At 40.7% G+C, this 21,120-nt stretch overlaps 2 protein-coding genes across 9 annotated transcripts; one reads left to right on the top strand and one right to left on the bottom strand.

Moving 5' to 3' along the window:
- Positions 1–1,072: 1,072 nt before the first annotated feature.
- Positions 1,073–10,326, top strand: LOC307046044 (uncharacterized protein). Of its 3 annotated transcripts, none has more exons than XM_079692175.1 (10): positions 1,073–1,435; positions 4,200–4,338; positions 4,692–4,726; positions 4,965–5,087; positions 5,198–5,282; positions 5,398–5,559; positions 7,176–7,250; positions 8,326–8,457; positions 8,552–8,641; positions 10,136–10,326. In XM_079692175.1, exons 2-10 carry the CDS (start codon positions 4,210–4,212, stop codon positions 10,250–10,252), a joined length of 948 nt encoding a protein of 315 aa, XP_079548301.1. In that variant the 5' UTR covers positions 1,073–1,435; positions 4,200–4,209; the 3' UTR covers positions 10,253–10,326. The 3 variants fall into 3 exon arrangements, with proteins under 3 accessions (XP_079548301.1, XP_079548302.1, XP_079548300.1); XM_079692176.1 differs by lacking the exon at positions 1,073–1,435 and adding an exon at positions 3,209–3,405 and having other exon boundaries at positions 8,557–8,641; XM_079692174.1 differs by lacking the exon at positions 1,073–1,435 and adding an exon at positions 3,209–3,405.
- Positions 10,327–10,366: 40 nt separating this feature from the next.
- Positions 10,367–21,112, bottom strand: LOC307046045 (uncharacterized protein). 6 transcript variants are annotated; one of them, XM_079692179.1, is made up of 6 exons: positions 20,828–21,101; positions 20,571–20,681; positions 12,927–13,068; positions 12,770–12,808; positions 11,800–11,946; positions 10,367–11,358 (listed from the first exon to the last, which is right to left on the bottom strand). In XM_079692179.1, exons 3-6 carry the CDS (start codon positions 13,042–13,044, stop codon positions 11,168–11,170), a joined length of 495 nt encoding a protein of 164 aa, XP_079548305.1. In that variant the 5' UTR covers positions 13,045–13,068; positions 20,571–20,681; positions 20,828–21,101; the 3' UTR covers positions 10,367–11,167. The 6 variants fall into 6 exon arrangements, with proteins under 6 accessions (XP_079548305.1, XP_079548306.1, XP_079548303.1 ...); XM_079692180.1 differs by having other exon boundaries at positions 20,571–20,634; XM_079692177.1 differs by lacking the exon at positions 20,571–20,681 and having other exon boundaries at positions 20,828–21,105.
- Between the last annotated feature and the right edge of the window lie 8 nt (positions 21,113–21,120).

Below are 21,120 nucleotides of genomic sequence, written 5' to 3'. Positions count from 1 at the left end.
AGGCACAGATATAAGATCAATAATACACTTTATTTTAGGGCACCTTTCAAAGCATTCAATGTCACCTTAAAATACAATAAAAAAACAAAATATGAGTGGCATTACAATACAAACATGTGTTGAGTAGGAAACCACAGAGGAAAATCACATTCAAAGGAGCAATTAAAGCGAGTGAAGCCAGTTTGAACACATTATCTTTTAGGCTTGCTTGAAAATAACACAGTGTCTGATGTTATAGCCTATCATTACTGTCATATCATTGCTTACTATTCGTGGTTATCAGACACTTAAACAACAGAGAAGGTTTTAAGAAATAGGACTATACTGACAAATGACATATTATCCTGTCATTGTCTGTTCTGTAGGAAAGAGGAACAGAGTGGGACACAAAAACTGTCATGTCCAAGAAACTTATAGTGAAAGTTTATTCTTTATGTTAGAGTTGTCATGTCCCTTTGTCTTGTGCTTTATGTCTATGCCCTTAATTATTTCTTCCTCTCATTTCAGGCCTCCACGCTCCCCGCCCCTTTCTGTCTCCTGCGTCCTTGATTATTTTCCCCGCTCCGATTGTTTCCAACTGTGTCCCCTTTACTTACCTGTGTATATATTGTGTTAGCTCCCTCCTGTTAATTGTCAGTTCGTTGTCTCTCGAAGACCTACGTATCGGCTTACCTCACGGACCTTTCACGGACCTATGCTATAGATCACGATTCTAGTTTTCCTCGAAAGAGTGTTTTGTTTTCCTTATTTTATTACTGCGCAAAATTCCAGTAAAGTCTTTATTTTGAAACGCTATCTGAGTCTGAGTTTTGAGTCGTGCAATTGAGTTCATGCCTCAGTGTTCACCCCTTGACAAAAACGGAAGTTTGTTCCAATACGAAGATTGTGACTATCTGAAAAGTGTCCTTAAAACGAGCCTCCTCGCAATTGTATGCACATTATTTATTCAGCCGTTTGCTGTTTAATATGACGGGAAATATATCATTCAAAAGAAAGAAAGAAGCTTATTAAACTAGACGAACGCGCAACACAGGCGATGACGTCACGTTTGCGCGTCCCCGCGAACAGGGCTTCAGTCTACGGCAGGGCTTCAATCTACGGCATAACACCGGCCGTCAGAACGGACAATCAAGGAGATCTGAAACTCCTCATCTCTCTATCTCTGGCCCCTTCGGCACAATTAGACTGTACACGTATACTCTTTGGACCTCGGTTGTGGACGGTGTGGTGTTTGTCGCTGTTTTCTGATCGTCGTGAATAGCTCTTTCAGACAAGAGCATACAGTTTTGTTTTTTACCATATCATAGATGATCCTTTAATCTCTGGCCACAGACTTTTGAATTACTTCATTACCCGGTGGTCCAGCCCAACTCACATTAAAACCTTCAAGCACAAGACTGAAGACGGACTGTTGGCCCTGCAGAGAGACTTTAAGGTAACTGAGAGTGACTCTACGGAATAAAGATTTTAAAAACTGGAATTGACCTGTTTCCCTTTTTTCTGGCATTGTATAGAACAAATGATTAGCAGATACATTTTGTATGTTATATGCAGCCCTTGCCGGCTGGTGTTGGCTGTCTTCCATTCATAAGTGGTGACGTGGTTAAAAGTAATGTGATGGCGAGGCGAGCTGATTGTTATCCAGTTGACATTCTAAGGTTCACTCTCTTTCCGAGACAAAACATTCTATCAACCTGCTATCAGTGATCGACTGATAGAGCTAAAGAAATCTGGCTGAAGGAAAGTGAAAAACATTATGGAACATAAAGATTTACAAAGGCTTGATTTTCTTTCTGTTATGTATTGTATCTAAAGTAGGTGAATGCTGACATAGCATGGTTGAGGGTAGTACCCATAGAGTCCAGTAGAGGGCGGAGCCTGTGTAAGTTATAACAGGGTCCTGATAATATTCCTTTCTTCAGAAACAACAAAGGTAGTACAGTATGGCGGCTGTAGCAGGTAGAGCTATTGGACCCTTTACTAGAGACACAACTCTTGTCTGTAACACACATTCAATCTGTCTACAGTCTTCACACAGGTAAAGAGCAACACTTATGATCCCCTACATGGTTTGATTGTCCATTTATACGTTCTCCAATAATGTGACCAACACCTTGCTGTCCCTCGGTTTCTACATGGTATTTTTACTTCACCTTATCCTGCTGGGGAAGATCATCCCACAGAGTTATTGCTGCACAAGAACAACTAGCCCATGTCAAGTGCAGTCATCACAAATCATGCGTGACACAGCAGGTAACGGAGGCGATGCTGTGTTCCTGCAGCTGGAGGAGGGGCACCAGGTGTGTGTGCGTGTGAGTGACTGCGCTGCAGATGCACGGTTGAGCATCTGGTCGCCATACAACATTTAGTGGTTTCCTGCTCAGTCCAATGTAAGAAGCTATGGTGCAAATGCAGAGAGATTCAAACCAGCTGAATGCACAACATTTAGGTTCCAAAAAAACTGAAATTACAGACAGCTTTCAATGATAATGTTGTATGTCCAAACCATATAACATCTAAAATCAATCCAGTGGATTGTGCTTGTTTAATTTGTTGCTTTTTTAGGGATTTCTGTAGGTTGTATGCTCAGGTCACTACTTTGATCCTCTCTGAAATATCTCAAGAAATAATGGGGGGTGGAAAACAGTACTTGCATAAATCTACTTTGTTACTTCACACCTCTGCCACTGACCTGAGATCAGTCTCAGTGCAGTAATCTCTGAGTCTGAGGAGACCTGTATTGTATTTATTTTCATGCACTCACGCTGCCCCCTGCTGGGTGATTTGTGAAGTCCTTTTTAAGTGTATTCCCTTTATATAGCACTATAAAACCATACATGTTTCAAACCCAAGTCCTCCCCAGAGACAGATATAGTCAACATTATATATGAAAATAAAATTGTAAATGGAAGAAGCTCTATCTCTTAATGACAGTGACATTATGTAACAATGAGTTTTTGTAAACGTTTTTTATATTGCATCAACTATAGAGACACACACTTAACCAAAGCTAAGTTGCCTTTATTGCATATAAGCTACTATATGTTGATATGAATACAAATGCATGTTAATAATTATACATTTAATAACAGTAACCTCTAATGGTGAGGGTAGGAAAATGAACTGAACCCCCTTTGTTTAATTATTTTAAAGTAGTTTGATGGATGTTATGTGTAGCTGCAGATGACAGCATAATACATCGCCGAAAAGGATCTATCGCGAGAACACGATGCAGCCGTTATTGTCATTTTGTTGCTCTGTCAATAAAGTTCCATGACAAAAAAGTACGTTACCATAGTGACATGTAAACTGTCAAACGTTTTTTCTTTTTAAATGAAATATAGTTGTTGGTTTTGAAGGATAAAATACTGATCTCCAAGAGTGAGAGGAACTGCGGGAGCTGAAGTAAGTGACTGTTACACTTCGTGTTAGCTAGCATCATGCTACATGGTGACCACTGTATTAGCCTCACTGTGCCTCTGTCTCCTAGTCGATGTTTCCTTACTTATTGATTACATTACCGTACGTTACATGGTTTTTGAATACAAATGAATAACTCTTGGAAAATATTTTGGTATATTTGTCATTTTAAAGAGCAACTGAAACACCGAAATAACTTTAGTTTTGAGATAAACCATCTTAACCCTTGAATTATGTTCATGTTTGGACACTTTGTTACTGTATAACAGCATTTACAATCCCTAACATATATTGTCATTATCTTAATTCCCAACAATATAGGTAACAGTTATAAAATAATGTGCTTTGTCACAATACCAATGGAAATGTCATTCATGTATCAGCAATCAAAATGAGAATTACAAAATGACCCTTTTTATAATGAAGTATGTATCACTAGATTATAATTGTCAAGCACTAATATGCTCAACTCAGTTGATAAACCTTGGGATCATTTTAAATTCTTTATATACTGCCTGGTAGTTTAATATATTTTACAGTTTATAAGTTGATTTGAAGGTTATTTTGTATTAAAAAAACTGAATCTGCAAAGTAACTAAAGCTGTCAAATGAATCAACTAAAGTTAAAAGTACAATATTTGCTTCCAAAATGTATTGCAGTAGCGTACAAATGCAGAGTAGCAGAACATGTAATTAAACATTGTGAAGAACAAGAACCTCAGAACTTGACTAAATGCAACTAGTGAATGTCCGGTACTTGTACGGCTCTGTCTCTCCAGTCCCCAGAGGATGTCTTTATCCAGGATTCAGAGTCTGATGCTGGCAGCTGTAGTGGAGGACTGTGCAGACCAGCTGGAGATCCTGGGACACACCCTGACGGTGCAGATCAGGAAAGAGAGAGGAGATTCAGCGGATCAGGTGAACCACTGTGTTTATCACCTGTTCCTGTTGAGAGGAACCAGAGGAACATCAAGCAGCTGCTCTGATCGGATGATGATGTTTTAGGTTATTCTCCATTTCATTATCTTACTGGACAAATGTTGAGACTAAAATGTGTGTGTGTGTGTGTGTGTGTGTGTGTGTGTGTGTGTGTGTGTGTGTGTGTGTGTGTGTGTGTGTGTGTGTGTGTGTGTGTGTGTGTGTGTGTGTGTGTGTGTGTGTGTGTGTGTGTGTGTGTGTGTGTGTGTGTGTGTGTGTGTGTGTGTGTGTGTGTGTGTGTGTGTGTGTGTGTGTGTGTGTGTGTGTGTGTGTGTGTGTGTGTGTGTGTTTAGGAGAAAGCCAGGCTGACCAAGCTTAGGAGAGATTGGTGAGTAGTATACATTATGTTGCACCGAACAAATGTATTTTATTGGTAAAAAAAATTATTTACTTAATTTGCAGTGAAATTGCAATATCTTAGACACATACAAAGTTATGTCTGTGCATTGAATACATGTTTTAAAGAAAAGAAAAGCTAAATGCCGATTTTGTATTACAGGATGATTTATACAGAATACAAATCATACATTTTCTGAGTATTTTGGTCTTTGTGTTCTTCTCTGCAGTCAGTCCATCACGCAGCAGGTTTCTTTGCTGCACGTGGACCTGGAGGATCAGCAGTGCATTACTTCTCTCCTGCAGCTGGGGGAAGAAGAGGAGCAGAAGAAGAGGGATGACCAAATGAGAAGGTCCGATAATACATTATACTGCACTATTAGTAATAAAAGTAATCTTTTTTTTTTACATGATGGAGTGGAGATCTGTTTCATATCAGTAATGTGAGTGTGTCTTCAACCAGAGAGGCAAAGAAAGAGCTGGAGCAAAGAAATCAAGCTCTGAGAATACAACATGAGGAGACACAAGAGAAAAAGGAGAAACTGAAGGTGAGAAAGGGAAGATAAATAAAACTGTCTGCATGATTATTTGAGAACAAACTCAAATATGTTAGTCAGCATCGAGAAGGTGAATAATTCAACATGTCCAATACCTTTCCCTCAGGAATTGTCCAAGCAGGCCAGAGATCTGCAGCACAAAATGGAGGATCTGTCAGCAAAGATGGCCCACAGGAAGAAGCTTGAGGAGAAAAACCTCCAGCTGCAGCTCCAGCAGACACAGAGGGAGGGCTGCCAGGCCGAGAAGCTGCTGGAGCACGAGCAGGAGGTGGGTCCAATACATCTTAGTCCTGTTAGTCCCACCTCCCTAACCAAGCCCACAGAGGGAGGTGTTCTCCAATTTGGTCTGCCATACTAAATAAGAGGACACGCATCTCTCACATCGTGGTATAAAATAATTACTGTTGGTGCATTTTTCTCAGTTACACGTCTACACTAAGACTCTACTTTACTCTGACCTCTCTACACTGAAACAATTAAACATTTACTTTAATTAAATGTATTTTGTCAACAGATACCACATCATTGTAATAGGTTAGTTGAAAGGAATAATATTAAGTTGAACCAATAATTTTTTATTTAAACTTAATATTATTGCTTTCAGGTAAGCGAATACAATTATACAGTATGTAATTTGTTTCATAAGTAAAGTAATTCAAGTCGGCCTTTCAGTTTTTTCAGTCTGCCTTGAATTCTTAAAAAAACCTCAGTTTAATTAGTAAATAAAAAAGAAAACTAAAATAAATGAATTAGTAAAATCTGAATATTTAACTTTTATCGCCAAACTTTTATCGTGTAATGAGTTATAATGAGGTTTCATAATCTAATAAATTAATGGGATTTTTGTTACAATAACGAAGATAAATGTAAGTGTGTGTGCCTCCATACCGTTGTTGTGTCTATGCATATTATATTGATTCATAACAATCAGTTTTTGTTACAGAACTATTTTTTCTTAAATGTACAATTATTTATTATTATACAGAATATGTTCTGCCAATTATTTTGCCTAGACTTCTGCTTTCAAAGGTTATTGTTTATGATACTACTAGAACCAACAATAATTGAATGCAGGGACAGTTATGTTATATTATAATGTATAGATATATTGATATAGTCTTAAAGTTACCACCGGACCTTTTAGGGTAACCATAATGCTGATGTGGCCTGCGATGTGACACCTACAGTCACTTACAGTGACCGAAGAATCCACAAACGGAATATTCTTGATGAATCTTTGGAAGTAAACGTAAAACAGAGTCGTAGAGTTGTGCAAGCGTGCTACCTGTCTGTGTGTGTCCAGAGTTCTTAAGAAGTAAAGTTGTAGCCATTGGCTGTGGCCCCTGGTAGACCACCACACACTCAACAAAACTAAGACTTATGTACTTGGTACAATTATTATTATTACTGGCTGCCTTCTTAGTTGGAAAATGTAATACTCTAAGAAGAATCTGTAAGTGTAATATATAATTTTACCTCTGTTTTCCAGCTTTTACCACATGTATTCAACATAACACACTTTCAACCCTAAATCTATTTTATAAATACTGCTGCTGCTTCTACTTTTCTACCAGAACTTGTACTTTATATTGCGAGTGTGTAGTGCACTACAATGTGCATGCCCTTTATCTAATAGTGTTTTATTCTTATCTCTATCTTCACTTTTGCTGTAACAATGTACATTTCCCATAGGAGCCTAGAAAAAAAAGACTCGGGTTAAACTGAACAAGTTGTTTGTAAACGGATGTGTAATCAAGAAATGTCTTATATTTTGGGATTTGATGCCTTCAAGAATCCAAGGTAATACAGTCTTAGTAAATTGACCTAAAAATGTAATTTTAAAGTATTCCTTTAAACATTGTCTTGTGTTATCTCCTCCCTCAGCTGCTGCAGAGACAGATAAAGGAGGAGACGAGAGTTCACGAGGAGTCGGAGACATTCCTGCAACGTCGAAATGAGGTTTGTACAGAAACATTACTATTAACAACAGACTTAATTGATTTTTCCCATTGTTATTTAATTGTTGCTTTTCTCTGTCATAAGCTTAAGTGTTGCATCGGCTTTATGTCTGCCTTCCCTCCAATGTTAAACACTACAAGGCAACCGGTTGATAGTACTCAAAGAGTGAACGAAAATACATTTTCCAAACTTAACCGCTATGTACTTTCCAGAAATAAAGAACTTGTTACTATCAAATGAACATCGCGGCACGAATCTTCTTAGCTGGCTAATGTTAAACACAGCCATGGACCACAGGCATGTCCTCCATGAATAGATGAATGCCTCCTTCTGTGGAGTGATACGGTTGGTGTATGTAGGTCAGGAAGAACGAAAATGGTTCCCAAATGTAATCCCTACGGCCGATATTTCCAAAAATGGGCAACTATTGGATTACGAATGTACTCTAAAACAAATGTTTTGTATTAGAAAATAATAATTGAATACATATACTGCATCAGGCCCCCAGTATAAGGCCGGTGCAGAGTGTAGAGCTCCTCATTAAGTTAGAAATAAAACAAAAAGCAAGAAGTCCATCAGGTGCTGTGGCAGGGCTGAGGGAACATTCATGCAAAAACAGTCCAAATGTCAGAGTTGTCTACAGTTGCAGAAGTAAAGGGGTAATCAATAAGGTGTTTCACTGGGGAGGGTGTACCACATTTACTATAACAAGCCATTGTAAGCCTGATGTTGGTCATCTCCGGAGATCAACACAGGCTTTCATTTTTGTCATTTAGAGAATAATGCTCGTCCTTGCATCCGACTCTGTTCGTAGAATGAACTTCTTTCTTTGAACCGGTAAAAAGCGTTGGAGAAGAAGACCTGTCTGTTTACTGTCCCAGAATTAAACTTGTTTTGTTCTTTTTCACCAACACAACTCTCAACCAAAGAGATACTGATACAAATCGATTTAGGTAGGAGGAAGGATTGTTTGGTGTGAACTGCACCTTTAGGTTTCTTTTGAAGTTGTTTGTCATCACACCATTACATCATCTTCTTGTTTGTGCTCCTATCCTTCAAACTGCTGTTCCTGCAGGAGGTGCAGCAGCAGCAGGAGCAGTGGCAGCAGAGTACGAAGCAGAGGCTCCAAGAGAAGGAGCAGCGGCTCAACACTGAGAGCTGCAAAAGAACTGTGAACTTGGACAGATTGATGGAGATGAAGAGGATGGTGAGCAGCCCTGACCATGACACAGCAAACAGCTGCTGATTCTAAATAGGAGTCACTGTGAGTCCAACATGAATGAGATGCTGAATGTGTTCAGTACAGGGAGATGGAGCAGGTGGTGATGGAGGACAGGGAGGAGCAGGAGAAGCTGCGTCAAGAGCGGGCTAAGGCCAGAGCTGTTACCAAGGTAACGACATCCATCTGAACTATGATCCATGCTATACCTTGTACCCTAGTGGGTACTTCACTCTGAGTCATTACGGATAAACAATAGGTAAATCAATGTTTTATTCCTCACTAAAGATAGGAAAAGTGTATTACACAATAATACATGTTAAAAATCATAAATAAACTCCCTTATCTTTGGGTTAACCTGTCCTAACTTTCAATTTTACTCTACTTTCTTTAACTTTTGGACGTAATAGCTGCTTCCTTATCGTTTCACGTTTCAGTAAACACATTTTATTTTTGATTGCTGGATATAAAGAATTTATGTAATATACATGGATCGGATTTCGAGGCGTAGTCGTGGGGGAGGCGGTCTGCAGTTCGGTGGACTAAGGATTGGACCACTGCTTTTTGCAGATGATGTGGTTCTAATGGCTTCATCGGTCTGCGACCTTCAGCACTCACTGGATCGGTTCGCAACCGAGTGTGAAGCGGCTGGGATGAGGATCAGCACCTCCAAATCTGAGGCCATGGTTCTCAGCAGGAAACCGATGGACTGTCCACTCCAAGTAGGGAATGAGTCCTTACCCCAAGTGAAGGAGTTCAAGTATCTCGGGGTCTTGTTCTCGAGTGAGGGAACAATGGAGCGTGAGACTGGTCGGAGAATCGGAGCAGCGGGAGCGGTACTGCAGTCTCTTTACCGCACCGTTGTGACGAAAAGGGAGCTGAGCCAGAAGGCAAAGCTCTCTGTCTACCGCGCCATTTTCGTTCCTACCCTCACCTATGGTCATGAAGGATGGGTCATGACCGAAAGAACGAGATCGCGGGTACAAGCGGCCGAGATGGGTTTTCTCCGCAGGGTGGCTGGTGTCTCCCTTAGGGATAAGGTGAGAAGTTCGGTCATCCGGGAGGGACTCGGAGTTGAACCGCTCCTCCTTCGCATCGAAAGGAGCCAGTTGAGGTGGTTCGGGCACCTAGTTAGGATGCCACCTGGGCGCCTCCCTAGGGAGGTGTTCCAGGCACGTCCAGCTGGGAAGAGACCAAGGGGTAGACCTAGAACCAGATGGAGGGATTATATCTCTTCTCTGGCCTGGGGGCGCCTTGGGATCCCCCAGTCAGAGCTGGTTGATGTGGCCAGGGAAAATAAAGTTTGGGGCTCTCTGCTGGAACTGCTACCTCCGCGACCCGACCACGGATAAGCGGGAGAAGATGGATGGATGGATGGATATAAAGAACTTGTCTACAATCTTTCTTTCTTCTCTTTACCACCTGAATTAGCGCTGCTTTAAGTTTCATCTTTGAGTATGTGACTGCTGTTGTTTTTCTGTCATTTTCCTATTTGTATTTTTGACCTCTACATGCTTTAATGTTTAAAAAGGTCTTTTCTGCTCAGTTGTGATTGGTCAACAACTTAGATATATCCTGCCCCTCAGCATATTACATACAATGTGTTGGAGCTAAGGAAGTTTCTTATTTGGCCCCTGACCCTGGGCTGTGACCTTTGACCCTGCAGGTGCAGGCGTGGTGGAGAGGCTGCATAGTCCGCCGGTGCCTCGGTAGCTTCAAAAAGGAGGAAGACAAGAAAGGCAAGAAGAAAAAGAAAGAAGGGAAGAAGAAGAAGAAGAAATGAGTGTTCTCCGACCCCAGTTTGAGACATTGGAAAATCATTTATTGAATTCCAAAACAATAAAAAAATCATCTCTGTATCTTTTTTTAACTTTTTTTTCTTAAATAGTAAAAAAAATTTCATCATTTCAAACATTTATTATGTAACAATATTCAACAACAAATAAAATAGCAACTTATTTTCTTCTTTTTTTAAATAGTACAACATTGTTTTCATCATTTCAAACATTCAATATGTTACAATATCCAACAACAAATAAAATAGCAACTTATCGTATACATTATTTCAGAATAAAAGCTAACATGGAGTATATCTGCACATCATCCTATATTAACATATCAAAAGACAAATAGGAGCACCTTGATTCAAAGTCTTCCACATTTGATGTACAGTATTAACGCAATAAATCAAAATTACTTCTGGAAACAAAAACGACTAAGTAGTCTACTGATAATGACCATGGGCCATACATATCAACATCAGTCAATGTCTTTATCATGACATGATAGGGATTACAGTGAAATCACACAATACTGTATACTACAGCCAGTTGTCTTTCCTTAGTCAGCATATTAGATCGCTGGACATCAGACACACAAACATCAGATGGTCATAAAGAGATCAATCATAAAAAAGTCACAAAATGTTGAGCTGCTCATAACTTTATGAACAGATATTTGCCACTTAACATTTCTTTAAGTTATTTTTTAAGCAGAAATGCTAAATATTCCTGGGGTCTATGTTCTTTAAGGTTAAATGTTTTAATTTGTATTTAATAACAACCAGTTTGAATATGGGTAAAAGCAGTAGTACTAGAACTTGGCTCTATGTTTGATCTCATACTGAGTTGAAGTTCTAATCCTGTAGTGAAGGTGATGGGTTTGCTGGAGTGTGTAGTGTGTGTGTGGGGCCAAAGCTTCACTCTTGTGGCTCTTCTGTTTCAGTGGAGGGCTCAGCCTGCATGTAGTTGTTGTCTCCGATGATGACGCAGTTGAGATTGGACCTTTGGATGTTGACGTTCAGAGGCTCAGCGGTTGGAAGGGGAGGACAGAGAGGAGGAGAGGTCTGCTCTGCCCCCTGTTGTCCACGGCTGCAGCTGCACCTCTGATCTGTAACACAAGTACAAATCAGATATTAAGTACTGTTTGAGTGCTTCAATACTACAAGAACTACAAAATCTACCTTTTCATTTAAGGCCTTGAACAATAGCAATATGATTCCAGCTGAGATTAAAACATGCACATGCTTTTTTCTAGGGTGCAAAAGTGATATTGAGCAACCAATTTTGTCAACATTAACTTGGAAATTAAATCAAATATTTAACTTGTACTGATAAATGTGCTGTTATGTGTGTACCTGCCCAGGGACTGCAGATGGACATTTTAAATAGCTCATTCTAACATAAATCATCTCTTCTCTTTTTGATATTAATGTATTTGTATGTATGGTTCTTGTTTAACAAAGACATAATAACACATAGCATAGTATGCATTTCAGCTCAGTGCTTTAAATTCCTAGACATTTATTTGAAAGGTTTTTCTGTTACCCACCGTGCATTTGGAGCCCAGCGTGCCGCATCAGAGGCTGACTATCAGCCACCATGGATTGGTAGGTGCCGTTCCCGATCACGCAGTCCATCAAGGTGGAGTTGCTGATGTTCACAATCAAAATAGTAGACGGTGGATTCAGGCGTGACTCTGTATATGAGTGAGCAAGGGAGAGAAAGGGGGAAAAGGAAGAGAGTATGAGAACGGGAAGTTATTTTCCAGAGTGATGAAACTGCACAAATGCGTCACTATCAAACTTATAGTTCCTGTATATATAGGAAACATTTATTTTGCTGACAGTTAATAGATAGATAGATAAATCGATAGATACTTTATTGGTCCCACTTTAGGAAATTATTTTGACGCAGAAACAGAAGTGTGTTCAGACATTAAAATACAAATACTTAAAAAAAAAAAATAGGAGAAGACTGATCAATGTGGCATGATTCTAAAGTTGTGCTAAAAGGCCATCATGGAAATTAAAGGGGCCCTGTTTTTCAGGTTTCATATTTGTGTGACATGTCTCCATGCTTTAATGTTCAAAAAGCAATTTTTTCACCCTCTGTCTGAAACAAAAGCCCAGTCGGCTCTGATTGTTTAGCTGTTGTGATTGGTCAACCGACAAGCCACTAAGCCAATGGCATACTATTTGTTGGAGTGCTAGCCGATAGAAGCTGCCTTATGTAGTGATGTCACTATGTCACGGAAGTAAACAAAGGACTTAAAACCAGCTATTTCAGGCAGGGGGCAAAGTGTGTGGGAGAGAAACTTCCTCTATGTGGGACTTTAGCCTTCCTCTGGTGTGGGATTTTAGCCTTTGCAGACCATTTACATGCACTTAAACCCATATAACACATGCCTCTTTAAAAATAGGAAAGACATTCTAAGATGTTAAACAGAGAGAATTGAGTAATAAATAAAGACCCTGACTGTTTCATTGGAAAATAAGGAAACAAAAATTCAAAGTATTCACCCTGTGTACTTTTATCCTCTGTAGGTTGATGATATGCACCTTTAAAGACAGGAAAAATACAGACTGTAACAGCCACATCTTAAGTCTGCACCATGACATAACAGAGGCAAAATAAATAATGTGGACAGTATGCATTTTAAGAACTTTTTTTTTTTACCTGTGCAGCATGGGACTTTCTCACACATCGGGGTGTCAGATGTGCAGCAGAACATCTCGCAGGCTCTTCCACAGCTCTTCTGTGCCACCCTCTGCACCGACTGGAAGACTTTCTGCATGTTTGAGGCTTTACAAGTGCCCCCCTAAAAGAGAAAAGCAGACAGAAATCCCCTTAGCTTCGAAATCACACAAAACAACAACATGTCATTTCAGATAAATACATCTGGATGATGTGATTGAAAAGGCCTTTTTCAGAAAACAACACCTCAGACAACCTGCTGCCCAGCTCTGTTTATCTAGGTCACATGTAGTTTCAGAGGCTGGGGAGTTTTTCCTGTCACTGCAACTTAAAATATACGGAAATTGTAGTATGAAGGTGATATGAGCCAGTGGCGGCGCTAGGGAGTAGCTACTACTTGGGCTCAAGCCCCGGATGTTTTCTGAAAATCCCCGAATGTTTCACTCAGGGTCCTTCTCACTTCGGTTAAATGGATTCCTTGCGTCCCTCACTTGCGTCGTTTCCTTGCGTCTAGTCCCTCCCACCAGGGAAGCACGGAGGGATGCAAGGAAACCACAAGAAGCAGGGACATTAGTTTTAAGAGCAAAGGGACGTCCTTTCTTCCGGAGCGTCATGTGAAGCGACGTCTGTTTGTGATGACGCTGCACAGCGGATCATCTGACAGCAGCCAGCTCTGTCCCCGTTGTTTCCACACACACCCTGTTAGTACACATTTACTGACACAAACATTTGTATCATCTGTTGTAGACCCAAATAAATAAAATAAGAACTAATTCTCAAAAAAGATAAACGCCATTCTTAAAATGTATAGGCCTAAACGAACAATAGTTTGATTAATATTGATTAGAGTGCACAAAATAAATAAAATAATTCAGAGCAGAGAAAGAGATATGTTATATATCAAAACCCAGTTAGATTAACATTCATTGGACTGCACACTTTGTTTGTTTGTTTGGATATGTAGCAAATTAACATTTTAAATAGCACTTAATGACTGACTGAATGGAAAGGACAATAAATGAAAATGTAAAACTAAAAAAGCGATCATGAAAATGTTTCCAAAAAATGAATTAAATGATTTTTGACCACTTTGTTGTTCAGATATATCACATATTTGTAACTAAATGATACATGAATTGAAACAAAACACAGTATAAACTGAGGAGTGACTCCCGTGAGGTTCATGTATTTTCTTCACTCCGCTGGGAAACTGCTCTCATGTCAAGAAGCATCAGATCAGTGCATGTGCTGCATCGTCCAATCAGTGAGCGATACACAGTAAGGGGCTGGGCGAGTGTCTGAGGATTTCATCGGAGGATGGTCTGATGGTTCCTCGATTCCTCTATTGTCGCTCCTCGCTCCTCGCTCCTCCGGCAAAAATAAGGCCATTGGGACCTGATTGGAACGCTACTCAAGATGGCGCAGACAAATCAACTTCCGGTGAGACCGAGACCGAGGAGCGAGGAAATTAAAAATAAGAGAAGTGAGAAGGGCCCTCAATCGAGAAGGGTCTAGCTGCGGCCGCGGACAGTACACAACAATACACGACACTACACAACACGCCCACCTGACACGACACTACGGTGGCTGAGAGGCACTACCGTTAAAAGCGAATTGACGAGATTTACATCATACAGCCCATATAGTATAATAATTTACAAATTATGAATTACAGCAAACATGTGCAATATATCCATTATTACAGCTCCGTGGGCTGGCAGTAAGGCGATATGGTGCGTTGTTATTGTGCATCCATGGGTAAAGAGAAACTCATGTAGTACTGAACACGTAACATGAACGTGCCGGGCAGCGCGGTCCCGTGGGTTAGATGCGCGTTCATAATGCAGAGGGAAATAACTCTCAGAATAACGTTATTAGCACATTTTACAACTTGAGGAACGAATGTTTTTAATAAGGGCTATACAAACGGTCATACTGGGTAGTTTATTTAGTTTAAAAAAAATTATCCAACGAGTTACAGACCACTCTTTCCCAATGTAAGTCAATGGGAAAAAGTGTTTTCGGGCCCAGCAACCTAAAGGAAGTGTAGTATGGCCGTTTGGCCACAACGAATATTCTCATCAGACTCCGGCGCACTTCCTGGGGGCTTGGTTCATCCTCCACTGTCCGCGGCCGCGGCCGCAGCTAGACCCTTCTCAGCCATCGTAGTGTCGTGTCAGGTGGGCGTGTCGTGTAGTGTTGTGTACTGTCCGCGGCCGAAGCTAGACCATAGAGGTTTCTCAATACTCACATATCCCCTCCTCAACTCCTCGGTCCTCCGGTAGTGACCCGGAAATGAATTTCAGCGCGCTATTTTGAAGGACATCTCATTTCTCTAAATGCACTTCGAGGACCGAGCATCGAGCATCGAGGAGGCTCTCTGGAGGAGCTCTAACCGAGGAGACACTGATGGGTCCTCCACGGCTCCTCCACGGATGCATTTCCGGGAACGGTGGAGGCGTGACGCACGGCCGGATTTATCTCAGCGCTCGGTCATTCCTAGCATTCGGTGCCATTTAGGTCCCCACCACATTATATCATATATTTTGTATTTTAAAAGGTCTAATGCTTATTTTTTAAAAGCTTGGCTTTAAATGTTTATACCCTCTACCATAAAACAACAATGTTACTTAGCCAGGATATTAAAAATTCTCAATAATTACTCTGATTTTAGCACAAGTAGGCCAAATTGCTGTGTCCCCAATCATGTTTGCTCAACTTCTGTAACAGATATACGAAAAGAAATCAAAGAAATACAAACAAATTCTACAATTTTGTGAGTGTTGTATGACCCTTTTGCTAATATTCCTCACCAAATTGAAATTGTTGTTATTAATTCATTTGTATTGAAAATAAAGTGTGTGTCCCCTGTTTGAATGTCCCCCCTGTTACTCTGATTTGAATCCCAATGGACACGCTCCTTTACTATTCTACTATTTGTATGACTCAAGAAGAAGAAGGATACATTTTGAGTGGGAAATAATCTTCAAGAAGCAGAGTGAATGCGTTCTTCCTTCAATGTTTTTATAATGTTTTAAAGAACTTAACTATTGCGGTAAAGCAAAAAATGTCCACCCTGTTATGCTCATTTTTAGTGGAACTGATCATTTGTTTTACATTTAGAAAATATGGTGAATATATCTATCAAATATATGTTTCTGTTGTCACCAAGTGCTAGCTTGATTATCATCACACATGTAGCAATAGCCAAGTTTAGCATAAAATGTCCACCCTGTTACTGTCCACCCTGTTACTATTTTTCACAGTAACAGGGTGCACACACAGTAACTGGGGATGGTAAAAAAAAAAATGTAAGCATAATATCCTGAGCTTGACCAAAATATTTTTCTTGTACTTTAACAAGCCATCATTCAGATTAAATTAAAAAAAAAACATGGAAAATTATGTTTTTTATTTTTGAATACCCTAGCTGAAATGGCACCGAATGCTAGGAATGACCCAGCTGCATGCATCTCTTGGATATTATATTAGTAACTGCTTTCATCGCAAGGCGATGTCTACAGTGAGAACAGCTGTGAGGTCTGTGCAGAAAGCAGAGCAGTGTGGACAATATATATCACTCAGTATAACAGGCCTACATTACTTTCTGTATTTGTATGCTGTAGTTTAGTAGATATCTACAAACAAAGAGTCGATATTTTTCTAAGACCATTTAGTGATTCACATAATAAAATACACAACGGCTGTAGCCTGATTATGCTTTAGGAGCAGTAGGTGTGTGTGGTACAGTGTGTCTGTGTTTGAGACCTCGGGAGCATTTCAAAACCGGGGGGGGGGGGAATGCGGGAGAAATACGACCCCGGGAGGAAACCGGGAGAGGGCAGTGAAATCGGGAGTCTCCCGCGAAAATCGGGAGGGTTGGCAAGTATGGTGGTACAGTGTGTAGGTGTGTGTTGTACAGTGCGTAGATTCAGCGGACAGACGGGTCTCAGTTGGTTTGGTGTCCTATGCTTACTTTTAATACTTGTACACAGTGGCGGCTGGTGGAAAATATTTTTGGTGGGGCTATGGAAATGGTGACAAAACCATACTAGGGCATTTAAAATCAGGAGACTAAATACGAACATTGTGTGTGTGTGTGTGTGTGTGTGTGTGTGTGTGTGTGTGTGTGTGTGTGTATGTGTGTGTGTGTGTGTGTGTGTGTGTGTGTGTCATACTTGCCAACCCTCCCGATTTTCGCGGGAGACACCCGCATTTCTGACAAAATCAGATTTACTCACGACTGTTTCCACTCGGACTTTAATACAGGTACACCATTGTTTGGTTTCCATGGTAGCGCGTCTCTTTAGCAGCGCGCGCAACTCAAAGTCTGTGAGGGTGAGGAAGATGAAAACTGAACAAGAATCGACAACTCGACCCTCTGATCACTCCTTTCCTGTAAAATACAGGTCCAGCCCACACATATGCTCCATGGTGCCACAGGCCTTGCCCTTACAACTACAATAAGCATGCAAATGTTAATCTACAGCTCCGGCGATCCACTAGCACCGGAGTCTACAACTGCAGACGCAGCCATCCCCTACTGTAGCGTCACCTTGGATACGAGTCTAAACAGACACACAGGCCAGGGCGCTGAAAGGGCCCCCTTTGAGCATCAGATCTGACGACGCTGATTGGCTGAAATTATGTTTCGGCGGCATAGTTTACAGATAGCAACAGTCAGCTTGTTGGTTGCAGCTGCTCTGGCTGAGGGCTCTTTTCTACCGCCCGGACGAGAGAGGGTAATGATACACGCTGCGGCCAGTCAGGAAACATGTGACTTATCAGTAACTTTAGACATCGTAAAACTATTTAAAACAAGATTTTATTGTAGATTATACATTTTACTGATACCAACTATATAATATTTACCTTGTTCTTTAAAAATAAAAATAAAATAAAAAATATATATTTTTTGGAAATATATTTTTTTATGAATTTTTAATTTTTAATGACAATCAAACATGTGGGAAGAGGGGGGGCGGCGCCCCTAGCGCCCCTATGGACCGGCCGCAACTGCTTGTACAACTTTTGGCCTGTAATTTCAATTCCCCATTTCAGCGACCAGAGAGAGGGGGGTGGGGGGGCCGCGATATATCCAGTCTCTGATTGTGTTACGTTATTATGAGAGTGCTCTCATACTTGTTTGATTCTGAAATTGTATATATTTATATAAATATATGTGTGTGTGTGTATATGTCCGCATCTGTAGCCTGTTATTGTCTCATTATACCGCACTGTCAATGAATTAAAAGTAAATATAAGTTGTCATGAACACATCCGTCCATAAGAGTGCTGCTGTGCCTCCTGTCATCATTAATGGACGTCTCTTTAAAATGACCGCTCAGAGGAGAGGAGCTCTCATTTCTCTAACCGCCTGCTGCTTCCACTCCTCTCTCCTCGGTTCCCCTCCTCAGTCCTCCGCTCGCATCTCCTGTGGGCGGCACCAAGTCTCGAGAAGAGGAGTCGAGGATAGGAGTCGAGGACGGGAAATTTGAGTATTGAGAAACCTCTTATATAGCCTCAATCTGCAGCTCTGCCCGATCTGCAGTGCGCATGTGCGAGATGGTCCGCCATATTGGACAACTCCGTACGTCAACCCAAGAAGGACATTTGACACAGTGGCTTTTAGCAAAGCACAAAAAGAAAACTCGAGAGGGATGAGTTATTGTTATTACAACGTGACTTCACTATTATTTAACAACTCTTTTTATTGGGTTCTTTTATTTGGGGTTAAGTACATTGTCAGAATAAGTGAGAAATGGATTTAACTTCCGTTAGACAGCTATATGCCATACATTTTAGCATACATTCACAGTAAATATTTATTCAGTATGATAGCTGTCTAAAAGAAGTTAAATTAATTCATTTTCTTTTTGTGATTTGCCAAAAGCCACTGGTTGCGTTCCGATAATCCAAAAATCAGCTCCTAAATTCTAACCCTATCTCCTATTCCTTGACCTCTGAGTGAAACGTCACGGGGTTAAGGGATAGTGGATAGGAGAATTCAAAAGGACTTAGGAGAAGAGACTGCGGTACTTTAGAGAATCCAAATGCACTTTCACTATCCGACGTGTTTATGATGCGCCAGCGGAGGTCATTGTGTGCGTCTGCTGCTGTGGGGAAACTATGGAAACTACAGTGTTCTATACAGCGGACTACAACATGGATGTTTAATAAGAACTAGGGACTACTGTAAACTCATCTAGAGACTCTGCACCGTGCTCTGATGCTGTTGTTTTATGCTTTATGAACGTGGACAACAGAGAAACATATCCTTCATGACCAAACTTATGCTCGTCACCCTCTCCCTCCGGTCCACATTAATACAAATAATCCCAATACGTGTGATTGTATGAAAAGATCTTAAAATCAATACAAATGTATTTATTATAAACGTTAGTACTTAACATCTATCACTGTGGATATCACCATTCAAACATATTTTAAAAGTTGAACAAACTCCACACAGCTCAGTAAAGACTGAAATGTTGACTTTATTTGATAATTTCAGTAAAAACTAACGTTCATATTTCTCTTTTTGATTATAATACTGATGAACGTTCAGAACAAAGCACTTTGGCAACTTACCACATATGTTTTAAAATCCTTAATAAGCACCGTAACGTTCATGATATAATTTCTCGGTCATAATCGGTTGTTTCCGTGAACGGCCGACTGTTGAGTGACGGCAAATGCTGCGGCTGCAATGCATTGTGGGGCAGCATTTTCTCCTCTCCTTTCGTCAAGGGAGGTCCAGTGGTTCCTAAGCTAAAGGAGGTTATAAAGGAAGTTTGAAACCTCCTTTCCTTTCATTTGGAGAATTGGAACGGCACTTAATATGGCTGCCACTGACGTACTTCCGGGTCATTTCACTTGGTTAGGAAGGTTCCTAAGCTAAATGGACTATTGGAACGCAACCACTGTGTCAACGTCTCGTGAGTAATATGCAGTACCGGAGTCCAACAGAGAGGAAGCAGCTGCGTGACAGTAGCCTGCGTACTGCGTAGCCTTCCCTGCCCAGGAGAAGAAGTGATCCTTCGTTAGCATGAAGAGTCTGCATTATGCTCTCCTCCGCCCGCAGTAGCCCCGCAGCGAGGCTCCAGCGAGTTCAGAAAAATGGGGAAAGCCCCGGATCTCGTACAATACTAAATCCGCCACTGACCACCCTCATGGTGGTATGACCACCCTCATACTACCGTGGTAGGCTTATTAATTTAGTCTGAATAGTTTCAAATACATATTGGATCATAGATTGTGTGTATTAGTGTTTCCTCTAATATGCATTGGAAAGATGAGAAGTAGGCTAGGTGTATTTAGGGTACGTGATGTAAAATGACGTAATGTCAATGTCCAGAGCCACTTAGGCTATATCTTATCATATCAACATTTTACACTTTTTTAAGAACAGAAAACATGCAACAAACGGCGTGTCAAAGCAGCCACTTAAACTAACAGTTAAACAGGCGACAGAACTGAAGTTAACATCAAAATTATTTTATATCGTGTCTCAACTTCTGTACTTGTCGCGCGCTCACAGTATGTCGCACTACAGGTGTAACGAGATAACATCACTTGTTTGTCTATATTTGTCTCAATAGTGCGGCAGCTGTTATAATACCTTACCTGAAGTTTTCAGTCCACTTGATTCACTTAAATAAAGTGAAGCGAACGATCGAAAAGCTCCGACCTGCCGGGGAGCCGCAGAGCCGTGGTGGGTTAGGAAGCATCACAGACCTACACATAGCCTACACTTTTACATTTAATATACACGAAAATACAAAATGAGTAAAAACTTCTCTCCCACAACAAATACCTGTATACTACAACTATCAACCCCAAAGGGCAGGTATCAGTTCGGAATATATTTTTAAGAGTCTCACCTGATTGAAATGCGCTCTTTCTCCCAAAAAACGAAGAGCTCCAGTTCCAGGCTCAGAGTCGTCAAGGGTCCGTGTGATAGATGTAATGGTTAGATGTGTTATTGTCCTGAATGCTATAAAGACTTTCTGAAAAATACAGGGAAACGGAAAAGCCCCCGCGCATGCGCACTTTACTTGGACTTTCCGTCTTCTGCACTCGCCATAAACTGTTATTGGTCTTTCCCCAGCCTCCGACATAACAGTATTCTACTGCGGTCAACTCAGCAGTCTCTCGCATTTGCTTGGTCAAATGA

This window comes from Notothenia rossii (genome assembly GCF_949606895.1).
Source record: "Notothenia rossii genome assembly, chromosome: 7".
Classification (NCBI taxonomy): Eukaryota; Metazoa; Chordata; class Actinopteri; order Perciformes; family Nototheniidae; genus Notothenia; species Notothenia rossii.
This window is presented reverse-complemented; position numbering and strand designations above follow the sequence as displayed.